The following is a 13398-nucleotide window of genomic DNA, read 5'->3' on the forward strand; positions in this document are numbered from 1 at the left end:
AATAGTCTGCCTCCATTAAAATTATACTACTATAAAACTTAGACTGTTACCTTCGTTGGACGTGAGCAGGGGATCAAACAATTATTTCCCCATCTGCATGTGCAGTTGTTGAAATGCATCAGTACTACTCCCAGCATTTCTCTTGTGTAATTAAATCGCACTGCTTGCGTAGTACAGCTGTGTTTTTTCCCGCTTTAGGAAAGCTGTGATGACCACAGAGCTCTGTGAAGAGTTGACTTGGCTGAATCTGGTTGCGAACATGGTCCTCCATCCAGGTGGACCACACCTTTGACACTGAAACTGTCAAAAAAAACAACAATGCCACTTCTTAGGAGTTTGGGGGACCATGAAGCAACACATTTACAATCTGCCTCCTGCAGGGGTGAGGGCAGTTGGGGGGGTTGGGGTCACCTATATGCAGTGATAATGTGGGAGTCTCCGACCAAACTCTGCAAGGAGATGAAGCTCATCAATCTGAGAACACGTGGGCTGCCTTTGTACCAAAAATACATTTCTGTCAAACGTCCTGAGAGCAGTGCTTGTAAGGAATGTTTCGCATTTTTAAAGCGATGGAACATGTCAAATGTTTATTGTGAGATTCATTTTAAGATGTTTGCACCTTCGCTGGCTTCAGAAGCTTCTGTCAAGTCCATCATAGCTACTTGGAATTTGTATAATCTTGAGTGAAAATGTCTTTAATCATCGAGCCCAAAACCCAATTCGTAGGATTTGATGGCAGGAATCGGGCCTGTAGCTCTCTTTTAACAACATGCCATCAAAATGCAAAATTTATCTTAAAAGAAATGCAGTTCAGCCCAAGTATGGAAACTTTTGTCACACTCACTGCTTTTCATCTGTTATTTTCTTCACATTAAAACTGTGACTACATATTTGACGCTGTAGCAGAAATAAACTGTTTAAATGCTGTCGCTTACGTCATGATGCCTTCAAGTTTAACACATTCTAGTGTTTAAATTACATGTGAACAGATGGTAAATATAATCAAGAATTTTCTTTGAAAATCATGTATAGTTAATGCCTTTACTGAAATCTAATTTTAAAAAAAAAAAAGTTTTACCGGTAAGCTATTTTGACACTTGTGCCTCAGATTTGTAGACTTACAGCAGTTTATCTTAAATTGTTTTTAATTTGGTTCTCCGTTAAGTTTCTTTTAATGTATGAGGCACATTTCTGTATTTCAGCACAACACTGGTTTCATGGTGGTGTTTAGTGGAGCCACACCACCCTCTTGTGACCACTTACAGGAACATAACCCAAAAACAGGAGGTGGTTAGCAGGTTGTTTATTACTGTAAAGGTCAGAGCATGACAATTAAACAAATGTAACTGAACACACAGAGAGACTGACACCAGATTTGACCATCTCTAATTAATTTATAAATTCGGTTTGAAGTCAAAGAAGATTTCTTCCTCCTTTCTCCGCAAAAAAAAAAACAAAAAAAGGCAAACAAATCAGAGGGATTACATCAAAAAGCTGAGAAATTCACATGCTGCAGTGAGCAGCCAGACAGTATACACTTAATAATCTTAAATAAAAGATCACAGGAGGACTCTTCCAGTAGTGCGAGGGTGGGGTCTTGTGTCATTGCTTCGGAGGTAGAGGTCTTCTGAACAGAAGGATGTGTGGCTCTAGGAGAACAATAGCAGACAAATATACAAACAGGTTAGTGACCTGAGGCCTGATCATTGTGTGTTTTAAAGGCCTATTACCAGAATGATGTGCTACACTGTAGTTACAGCCAAAGTCCTACGACTCTGCAGCCATTCTGGTGATGCATCTCGGCATCTGGGCCTGCATTTAAATGAACTGGGAGAAAACCATTACTTTTGCTTTACTAGTCATCCAGACATAACAGTGCACGAATAGCATCAAAAATCAACTCCAACTTACAAGAGCTTTTAAGAACATAATGGATTTGCAGCCAAGTCCAGGTTGCCAACATTTCAGCAGCTCAAAAGCAAGCCAATAACATATTACATGCAGATTACCTGGTTCATGTATCATATAGTGGATCCATCCCTGGGACTGTTGCACTCCCAGCTGTCTCCACTCGTCTTCAGACATCAGGTGGGATTTTGGGATATATTTAGTCATCTCCCGAGGCAGAACAACATGTCTAGTGATGAGAACAAACGATTGTTAATAGTGGAGTGTAAATATCTTGTAAGGTTTGATGCAACTATCCTGTTGGACGACACCAGTTATCTGAGATATGATTTAAACTACAACCATGCAAAGTGTCAACTGGATCTTGCAGTTGTGATGTTATGTTGATAAAAACTGTCCAGAGACAGATATGTAGACAACATACTCAAAGTCTCTTAGGGAGTTCCTGCTATACAGGAGTCTCCAGGAACAAATGTTTCATCACGACTTAAAAAGTAAAATGCAGCCGAAAGTCATATGTGAATTGTCTACAGAAAAAAAAACACATACAGATCGATACACAGGTGCCAAATTAAAGGAAACCGCTATATTTAAGCCATTGAGTGGCTTGCTATGCTGTGCAGAGGATCTTGCAGGCGTGCCTTGAGTCCATGTATTCCTTTGCAGGGACAGGTCAAGCAGTGCAAATCAATACAAAGTTGGCCTGAGGGGTCTTAAACGTATCTACTGTGATGGGGGTGGCAAAGATATTAACTTGCTTTCAAAAATCTTAATATAAAAAATGGTCACATTTGCCAACATACCAAGATGACAAAGCTCTGCTCATTTAAACCTCAGATGTTTCAGTGACTATAATCCGACTGACTTCTTGTATTTGTATTGTTATACCCATTATGAACTTCCAAAATCTTCCCCCTTGACAAATACATTTCATAAAAAATTTAAAAGCCTAAAACTAGCAATGAAATTGATTAAAAGCTAAAAACTTTAACCCCCCCCCCCAAAAAAAAGAAGAAACGAGAAAATTCATACTGGAAATTAACTGAAGCAATACTGAAAATGTGAACTAACTCAGGGTGGTCGCTTCCTTTCAAGGAGCACTGGAGCTGTTCTGGCGACACCTGGCGGTCAGACTTTCACTTTACAGCCACTAAAAGTTTGTCACCGTAATGGTGGTGTTCCCATTGAACGGCAACATTCAATGGGATTATTATTCTACTATTACACCTCCACCAAAAAAAAAAAAAAAAAAAAAAAAAATTTTATATATATATATATATATATATATATATATATATATATATATATATTCATTCATTCCCCAGGGTTTGAGGTGTGGGGATTTTTGCTGCTCAGCCATTTTAGGCTGATTTAAGAAATTCACACTGAAATATTAAAATTGACAGAAAAAAAACTATCCTTTGGCAAATTTGGTTATATTCCACTGAACACAGTGGAAATGGCATGCATTTAAAACATGAAAGTGGCACAAAAAGGGCCCAGGATAGCCGGAGGGATATATATATATATTTATTTTTTTAAATCGCACTATCATGCAAAACTAGCATGACAAAGCTTAAACTTTGAAACCACCTCGTGTCGGTTGTCTACGTTTAATTTTTGGTAGAAAATATCCACTGAAGACGTCTTCTCTTTGTTGCTAATCTTTAGTTGACGTTACTAAAGTTAAACATGCGAACCAATAATGCTCACCTGTACTCGTAATGGTCGTCACTGTACCTGTTGGAATAGTAGATCTGGTTCCGAGACATATTTACAGAAAAAAAAAATCAGGTTAATTATTAGAAAAGTTTTACGAGAAACTGGGGTTGTAGAATAACAACAAGTGCCCACCTGTAGCTCATTCCGTGCAGATTGCTCAAAGGTATTGATTGGACGACTTCTGTCATGTGACCAGAATTTCCCTCTTTATCGTAGTTCTCGAGCCGTCATCAAAGTACAGGTGAGTGTCTTAAGTTGTTTTCAGCCCTCTTTTGCAGTAGTTGTTCATCTTCACACAAAATAGAAACACAATATATCTCACCTGTTTAAATATGCATCACAACACTAAAATACACTACTGTGTTATTCCTGATGAGGATGGTTAAAATTAGTGATGGCCAAATGAAGCTTTCCGAAGCACTGAAGCTTGTATTGAAAAACGGTTCATTACTCGAAGCTTTTCAACACAGTCCTCTCCGGTGACATCTGGTGGTGAAAATTTTGAAGAGCAGCTTGAATCTGCAAAATAAAACGGACTGCTCAATTATCACTGCTCACTCAAGAGTGGAGTTCTCTCTGATATTGGGCCACCGTTCCGTTGCTTTGAACATGTAATTGGTTTTGTTTTCTCGATTGGGGGGCTGAAAAAAATGTAATGCGTATCTGCGTAATACATTTTGATCAATAAACTTTCCCTATTTAAACATGCACTATGGTGTGGCCTTTCTTTGCTCATAACTCCTTGATGTTGGTAAATACAATAAGTGAGCAATATATATAATATACATATGAGAATGCACAGCACATTATGGAGTATGCCCCTGCTGTGAAGTCCTGCCTCCATCTACTTGTCGTTTAATCACTGGACAGCTGGACAGGTTCATACAAAATATTAGATTAGGCCAATTGTCCTATACATATTTTTGACCTAGGGGTGGGACTGATTGTGAACTGGAAAGGGAAAATGCTTAGGAAGCTGAGTACGGCTGCATCGTCACTGATTTGTAGAATCATTTTGATTCGATACAGGATCCGATTCAATTTGATTGGAATCTGGAAAGTTTTGCCTCAGTCAGAAATATTACAATTCTGATCATTTAACAGTATATATCCATAATTTCGTATCTATTAAAAGAAAGCTGACACATGTGAGACTTAATTAGAGATGTAAACAGAGAGTTATGAAACCTGCAGCTGCAGAAGCCAGCGGGAAAAAAGAGGCAAACACAGCGCGGACCCGCCGACACATCAAAATCTGACTCTGACGCGTCGGGTCCGCGCTCTGTGTTCACGTTTGTATGCAGAATCCGTAAACCTGCTCCCAGTTACTGTTTTAGCTGCATGGTGTTTGACGACATGTTGTGAGGTTTAACCTGAGATGCTGGCGTTTCAGGCATAATAACGTTAATTTACAAATCGACACGGGATTTTAATGAATCAATATCACTTTATTCAATTTAGCATGGATTGTAATCAGAAAGGCGATAATCAAAACCCACCCCTAATCAAGAACTTGCAAAGTAAAAACATGATCAATGTAAGGTAGCCCTTTTGTTATTTACATTTAAAAAGAGGATTAGTGTTACTGTGCGCTGGCTGAGTCTGTTTCTTTTCTTAGAAATAGTTTCTCCTGCCCTGGAGAAAATCCACTTGCATGGAACAGAAGAGGCTGTGGAGTGCAGGAACTACACTGCAAGTTGGTAGATATGCAGGTATTCCTGGGTCCTGCAGACTATCACCTAAAAACAATAAACAAAATGATTTTCTAAACTGTGTAGCAATGTAATGTACGTATAGTGTCAAATACATTGTTGTAGTCTTCATTAGCTTTAATTCACATGGAAGTGTTCCTAAAGTCATATGCTGTAATGATATTTCCATTATGAAAACATGATTTTGGACATTTCAAGTTTTTCACTTCGGCAGATAAAATGAATTGAGCAAAATCAACTCAAAATATTCCCACACGCCAGAACGTCCTCTCTTCCTCGCTGGCTCCATATCTGTCAGTGGAATGATCACCTCTTCGCTCTCTGTCACCATCAACACACTCCACGAATCCCGTGGATGATTCACTTCCTTATATCCGTTTGAATCAGGTACCGAAGCAGTTACGTGCGTAATGAAGCTTCGGACGTCACTGGTCACGTGACTTTTGCCAAACGAAGCAAGCCTCGACACAGTGCTTCTGAACCAGTGTGTTGTTTTTTTCGACACACGCTCCGGAGCGTCAGCTTCAAGCGGCCCATCACTACTGTGTACTACTAGTTTCCTTAAAGCCTTATGAATTATCATCAGATAAAATTTTTATTTTCATTTCATCATAAGCAAGTGTGGCCAAATTTATACAAGATGACGTTTTGGCAGTTTGCTAGTGTGGAGTTTTCAGGTGTGAAGATTTACATCTCAGACTCTACAGGCCTCAGTTAGCATGTTAAATTCATCCAGTCACTTCTGCTTATCCTTATCAGGGTCACAGGTGGCTGGAGCATATCCCAGCTATCATAGGGCGGGTGGGGTACACCCTGGATGGATCGCCAGTCTGTTGCAGGGCTAACATAATCTACAGCAGAATGGCTCAAAAACAAAGGAATCAACATATTGCAATAGCCCAAGGCCCAGACCTCAGCCTGGTTGAAATGTTGTGGCAGGAGCTTTAGAGAGCTGTGCATAGGCAAATAACCAAAAACCTTGATGATGAGAAGCAATGCTGTAAAGAAGTGTTGCGTGTTCTTTTTATCTAAGGTAAAAGAGGGTTTCAGTCCCTGCATATGGATCTCTTTCCCGTTAGAAAACCACAGTCTGCAACAGTTTGCTGTGGCCAGCTTCTGGAAGAGAGATGACCCCAACTAATAGTACACATATTTATAAAGGAGAATATGTTTCTATCTGATCGGTCAAAAACCATTGAGAAGGGCCGCAATTTGGACTTTAGCTCCTGTTATTGGCACCCTTCTTCTTCTCCATCAGGTACAGCTTCACCTAGGGATCACTAACTCCTCTCTCTCTCTCTCTCTCTCTCTCTCACACACACACACACACACACACACACACACACACACACACACACACACACACACACACACACACACACACACACACACACACTGGCCTGCCTCTTCCTAACCTGTAATCTAGTTTCATAGCCTGTGGCAGCATCTATCTGTGAGAGCTATTGTTTCTTGACCTTGCTCTGGTTCACTCCCGCATTCCTGCACACCGCCTTCCACAAAGTCTGCACAAACAACTCTCAAACCATCATCATCAATTAATGGTTTCTGAAATGGAAAAACTAAAAAAATGGTTTGATGTAAACAAATTATCTTTGAACTTAACAAAAACGAAATTTATGATTTTTGGAAATCGGGTAAGAGAGGATGAAGTAATTCTATCCATTGGTGGAGTTCCGATTGAGAGAGTTACTGAACTCATCTCATATTGAATATGTTAGAATAAGGATGGTTAAAAATATTTATATTCTGGGTAATGTCAGAGATATATTAGATTATAAGGCAATGCATATTTTATATTTCTCACTAATTTCCCCCTATCTCAGTTATTGTGCTGAGGTGTGGGGGAATACATACGTGACTTATATACACTCAACAAAAATATAAACGCAACACTTTTGTTTTTGCTCCCATTCCCCATGGGATGGACGTAGAGACCTAAAATTCATTCCAGATACACAATATAACCATCCCTCCCAAACAGTGGTCACAAATCAGTCCAAATGTGTGGTAGTGGGCACATCTGCTATATTGAGATAATCCATCCCACCTCACAGGTGTGCCACATCAGGATGCTGATCTGACATCATGAGTAGTGCACAGGTGTACCTCAGACTGCCCACAACAAAAGGCCACCCTGGAATGTGCAGTTTTTTGCGCTATTGGGGGTCTGGGGACCCAGAACCGGTCAGTATCTGGTGTGACCACCATTTGCCTCATGCAGTGCAACACATCGTCGCATGGAGTCTATCAGATTGTCAATTGTGGCCTGTGGAATGTTGGTCCACTCCACTTCAATGGCTGTGCGAGGTTGTTGGATATTCGTGGGAACTGGTACACGCTGTCGTATACGCCGGTCAAGCACATCCCGAACATGCTCAATGGGTGACATGTCCGGTGAGTATGCTGGCCATGCAAGAACTGGGACATTCTCAGCTGCCATCTGCCCTGAACAATGTGAACCATGATTCATCCGTGAAGCGCACACCTCTCCAACGTGCCAGACGCCATCGAATGTGAGCATTTGCCCACACAAGTCTGTTACGGCGACGAGCTGGAGTCAGGTCAAGACCCCGATGAGGACGACGGGCATGCAGTTGAGCGTCCCTGAGGCGGTTTCTGACAGTTTGTGCAGAAATTGTTTGGTTGTGCAAACCAATTGTTCCAGCAGCTGTCTGGGTGGCTGGTCTCAGACGATCTTGGAGGTGAACCTGCTGGATGTGGAGGTCCTGGGCTGGTGTGGTTACACGAGGTCTGCGGTTGTGAGGCCGGTTGGATGTGCTGCCATGTTCTCTGAAACGCCTGTGGAGACGGCTTATGGTTGAGAAATGAACATTCAATGCACGGGCGACAGATCTGGTTGACATTCCTGCTGTCAGCATGCCAATTGCACGCTCCCTCATTGCTTGTGGCATCTGTGGCATTTTGCTGTGAGACAAAACTGCACAATCCAGGGTGGCCTTTTGTTGTGGGCAGTCTGAGGTACACCTGTGCACTACTCATGATGTCAGATCAGCATCCTGATGTGGCACACCTGTGAGGTGGGATGGATTATCTCAATATAGCAGATGTGCCCACTACCACACATTTGGACTGATTTGTGACCACTGTTTGGGAGGGATGGTTATATTGTGTATCTGGAATGAATTTTAGGTCTCTATGTCCATCCCATGGGGAATGGGAGCAGTAACAAAGGTGTTGCGTTTATATTTTTGTTGAATGTACATCCTCTATACTTGCTACAGAAGAAAGTGGTATGAATGGTTCATAATGTTAAATATAGAGAACATACAAATAATTTGTTTATAAAATCGAAATTGTTGAAATTTGAAGACTTAGTGAAATTACAGACATTATTATTCACGTGCAAGGCAAAAAATAACACATGTTTGTATTGTGTTCAGGAAGTGGGGACAGTAGAAGAAAGTTTGACTTTAAGTTTGCTAAGACCACACAAAGGCAAATGTGCCCGACAGTTAAAGGTATAAGAATATGGGATTCTCTTGAAGATAATCTCAAGAGTTGTACAAACATGCACCGTTTTAAAATGTGTTACATACTTAAAAGGATAAATCAGTATGAAGAACATGAAAGTAATTAGGGCTAAATGTGGAAGAAAAAAAATTTCATTGCCATTTAATGCTGTATATGGCTGATTATATTGATTTGTTGTTTAGTTTTGCATTGTTACATAAAGATACATGTTAGAGGGTTTTTTGGGGGGTATTGGCGCCCTCTTGTAAGAATATTTGGATTGCAGATAGGGGGCAGGTGCTAACAAGAATTTATTCTTCTTCCTGCTCCTTTTCACCCATGGGTGCAGTGTCATATTAATGGGAAGGAGGTTCTGTATGTAGGAAAAGAAACACTGTTGAACCATGTGTGAAATAAATAAATGAAATGTGAATCTGTAACTTTTATATTTATATTATTTTGAGTGCTCAGTATGCAATTAACTATTAAAGCGATCTAAAATTAATTACAGTCCCCATACCATTTGCTAGCACAGGTTTTGTAAATCAACATTTCTAGTCCTCACAGAAGCATGGGGCAGAAATTTCTCTACAACACTGTGAGAAGTCATACAGGAAACTGTTACTAAGTTATTGGTGCTTAAGCTGTTTCTACAGGCTACTGAATCATGGGTCAGTTGTACTTCCCGTGAATCCTGTGAAAACAGTCTTTTTCATATGACTGTAGTCTTCTGTTTTCGAGACTCAAAATTAATTGGAAAGTTGATCAACAAGCAGTTTCATGGCCAGGTACACCTTGTTCCCTTGTTATTTCTTGATAAATTAAACAGATTCTGTTGTTGATTCCAAGTGATGAAGTTGCATTTAGTAGCACTGAAATTCTCAGTATGAGGATTAAAGAGTTGGTGATGCAAGTGATGGAGGCCACTGTTGATTTAAAAAACCAAAATAAACCTATCAGAGAGAGAGAGAGCAAAACCTTTTGGAGTGGCCGAATCAACAGCCTGGTATTCTTACATTCCTTGGTAAGGAAAACCCTTCACAACATCTAGCAAAGTCAAGAATTTTCTTGAGGAGATAGGTGTATAATTATCATAATCAACAATCTTCACCAATGAAAAAGGTGCAAACCACTAGTTACACTCAGGACCTAAAGAGTATACTAATGAAGCAAATTCAACACAGCCACACTTGCTTTGTATAAGCTGGCTTGACAAAACCTAAACTCCAGTTGGAGAAAGGGGTATTACTGCAGTGGTTATCAACTTTCCCTGTTAAGCTGGGCCTTCTGCTTCAGAATCTTTGCACACTGAAATAAAAACACTCTTCTTCTGGACAAAATGATCCCTGTGACTGTACACACTCTATTCAGAGTCATTATCAGATGATAATGATAAAAATCTATAAAGACCACAAAAGTATACAAAATATAACAAAAATTGCAACACTTTTGAAAAAAAGGACAAGCTGCATGTTAACCTATTGATGATAGCTTACATGACTGCTGCACATTAGAGCTCTGAAACTTTAACCTGGATACATTTAAACATTAAAGGTTACAGCCTCATAGCTTAATAACAGAGTCATGGAAATGACTCTGCCAGCTCAGAGTGAAATTTATTTTATTGATTGAATGGTCTGATTGATTTTTTTAGTCTGTGTTCTAGTAGTTCCAATTCAAGCAGTGTAAGGCAGACTTGGCAGCAGATTAGAACCAAGTATAAAACCATCTATACATTTTCTGTGCCCCTAACTGAATACATGCAAATTCCAGTTACAATGCAATGCACAGTTTGCACAGCTTGAACTTGAAAAGCTCATGTACAACTTGATAACTGCCTATATAAAATGTGTTTTTCCAACATCGACTCTATACAGTGCTTCAAAACATGTGGTAAGTAAGTTACCACAGTGATTTAGCTAGCCACTTCTGTGACATAGCTTGCTAAAGCATTAATCTTGATTTATAGTACATCCTTTAGGAAACCCAGAATACTCTTGTGATCTCTTGTGATCTTCTTGTGCTTCCGATGCTTTTTAATGAACCATTTACAGAAAGCTCAAACGATATCCCAGACATGATTATGAAAAACGGCTCTAAAGGCTTTTATTGTCCACATCGGAAACTCTTACATCACTCTGCTCTCTTTAGCCAAGCTATCAATATTTTTTTCCCTTCTGCTATTCATCATTTTGTGTTTCATTGAGTTTTTTAGACACATGATTGTATAACCATAGGCAACAGTGGTATTGAAATATGGTCAGAAATAGACCCGGAATTGGACGATGGATGTAAGGCAGGAAAATGACATGGTAGAAATGTGTCTCCTTTCTTATCCATCTTAACCTTCCTGTGAAAAATAAACGAGACAGATATTAAGTGACATGTGCATTAATGTTCTTACTTACAAAAGTATTTTTATATCCATTTAATGGCGAATATCTGGATTTGGATTTGAACACTTGTATTACAATAGGAAACAGGAGTCAGTACACCCATGTGAACTATTACTTACATGACTTCAAACAGGGTTTTTTGCCACTCAGCATATCTTTCATTACTCCAATTCTTTTTTTTTCCAATAATTTAATATGCCACGATGTTATAATTTAGACCCAGTCTTCTTTTGCATGGAGAACACTAATGTTGCTCACAGTTTCTGGAAAGAAGTTCTGCCATCCCACAGAAGCATTTTTTAGCTGTAAAAAACAGAAAAGGATCTGTTGTTCTACCTTCTTCTCTAAAGTTTTTATTATTATCATTATTTTTCTGGATTCAAGTCATACAGTTTGGTGAGGTAGTACTTTTTGTCCTATGGAAAGTCTTGTGATGTGTTTGGATTCTTATTTTGTTAGAAGATTCCTTTCCACCCGTGTTTTTTGTTTGTTTGTTTGTTTGTTTTTTAGTATCCACAGGTACTCATGATTCCATTTATATTTACAACTCCCCAACACCTTTTGGAATCCCGCATGTCCATGTCATCACACTCCCACCTGTGAGCTTCATGGTTGGAACTGTACCTTCGCTGTGGTAGTAAGGCCACGTTCACGCCAAACATCCTGGATCCACCTGAGCTAAACCAGTGCCTCTTAGCCTTATGTTACCAAAAAAAGTGTTTCCAGTATTCATCAGGCTTCTTTTTATGTTCATGTCCAAGTATTCCACCTAGAAATTATAGTTTGTTTCCGTGACCACAGGTTTTCTTACCCGTGTCCATTTATTTGTTAAAGTCTGTCAAATTAGATTTTTCAGGCACGCTTGCCAGCTGCATATGTTAACATGTCACAGTCAGCTCATTATTTAGCTTGAAAGAGAAGCTTTTATAATACCAGGTCAGACCTGGTATTTATTATTTATCAGGTGCTCTGTGACCTGTTCATAGATGGCCCCCTGATATGGCAGGAAGCATCATACTGAGAAGGCCAAGCACCATACTGCACCACCAAACTCCTGCTGAGTGTCGGTCAATAGGCAAAAATCGCCTGTCGTGACCAGCCATCATAGTTCATTCCTGCACACCACACTGGTAAAGGAGAAGTGTTGGGACAGTTTAATTTAATGATGTCAACTGGTAACATGTGATTTAAAAAAAAAAAAAAAAAAGTTAGATCAACCCAGAAGATTAAAGTTGTGCACACAACACTCAACAACTGAAACTTAACTTTAAATAAAAAATAGCAAGTTCAGGTAACAGGTTGTAAATTCAAGTTGACAGAAACCCAGAAATAAAACCACCGTCACAGAAAGCTGAGTGAGAATCATCTTAAATATTGCATTAGCTCAACTACAACTCCGATACCTATTTACAGTGCAGGACTCCAGGACACTACGTCTAGTACTTTATAGCCCACAAGTCGATGTCTTTTAAGCTCAGTTCAGCTGTCTTACTCAATGCACGTAGGTTGAAGCAATAGCACTAAGAGTATAGTTTCAAAACTGTGTTTTGTGAGACGGCATGTCAATAGTTTTCTTGCACATAAAATTTGAAAACAAAAATATTCTAAAAAGCAGGGGCTGCAGAGTGGTGCAGTGATTGGCGTTGTTACTGTTACCTCAAAGCAAGAAGTTATAGGGTTTGAATCCAGACCGGAGCCTTTCTGTGTGGAGTTTACATGTTCTGCTGGTGCTGCTGTCAGCTTTCTCTTGGTTTCTCCCACAGTCCAGAAACAAGCAGGTTTTAGATTAATTGGTGATTCTAAATTGTCCGTAGGAGGTTTCTCTCCCTGCACTACGACACACCCCATCTCTTGCCCTATAATATTTGGGATAGGCTCCAGCTGCCCACACGAACCTGACTTGGATAACAGTAAGAGGATGGGTGGATTAAGCTACGTCCACAATGAAGCGCATCAACTTTGAAGTCGACAGCTGGTCACTTTCAGTCTCCAGTTGCCTGGGTGACCCTCTGATGTGTTTACCATGTAAGAGCTAAAGTCAGGCCCTCACACCAGCCACACGGAGTCCTGCCAGGTCCCAGTGTCCTCATGTAATGGCCCATCTCCTCATGTCTTCTCTTTACTTTTGAGAGTGTGCTAGGAGACTCGGCCAAGACTTTTGTGAAAGC

The 13398-nt window shown here is 39.9% G+C and overlaps 2 protein-coding genes across 4 annotated transcripts in view; one reads left to right on the plus strand and one right to left on the minus strand.

Annotated features, from left to right (window-relative positions):
- Window positions 1-3135, plus strand: part of sema4d (sema domain, immunoglobulin domain (Ig), transmembrane domain (TM) and short cytoplasmic domain, (semaphorin) 4D) — a 44955-nt gene extending 41820 nt beyond the window's left edge. For all 3 annotated transcript variants that reach the window (XM_085414052.1, XM_085414054.1, XM_085414053.1), the window contains one exon: window positions 199-3135. In XM_085414052.1, coding sequence (XP_085270178.1) covers window positions 199-228 — 30 coding nt within the window. In that variant the 3' untranslated portion in view covers window positions 229-3135. The remainder of the gene's footprint in view (window positions 1-198) is intronic.
- On the minus strand, window positions 1573-3755 carry LOC146666183 (cyclin-dependent kinases regulatory subunit 2). Its single transcript, XM_085414055.1, has 3 exons — window positions 3622-3755; window positions 2010-2137; window positions 1573-1649 (listed from the first exon to the last, which is right to left on the minus strand). Exons 1-3 carry the CDS (start codon window positions 3678-3680, stop codon window positions 1603-1605), a joined length of 234 nt encoding a protein of 77 aa, XP_085270181.1. The 5' UTR covers window positions 3681-3755; the 3' UTR covers window positions 1573-1602.
- Window positions 3756-13398: the final 9643 nt, after the last annotated feature.

Source organism: Rhamphochromis longiceps, linkage group LG7 (assembly GCF_057381845.1).
Source record: "Rhamphochromis longiceps isolate RC_006_pf linkage group LG7, R_longiceps_female_GT1.1, whole genome shotgun sequence".
Lineage (NCBI taxonomy): Eukaryota > Metazoa > Chordata > Actinopteri > Cichliformes > Cichlidae > Rhamphochromis > Rhamphochromis longiceps.

Coding starts and splice junctions, on each gene's coding strand:
- LOC146666183 (XM_085414055.1), bottom strand. CDS start 3,680: ATGTCTCGGAACCAGATCTACTATTCCAACAGGTACAGTGACGACCAT. Junction 2,138..3,621: donor GACGACCATTACGAGTACAG/GTGAGCATTATT, acceptor TCTCATCACTAG/ACATGTTGTTCTGCCTCGGG. Junction 1,650..2,009: donor CTATATGATACATGAACCAG/GTAATCTGCATG, acceptor TTGTTCTCCTAG/AGCCACACATCCTTCTGTTC.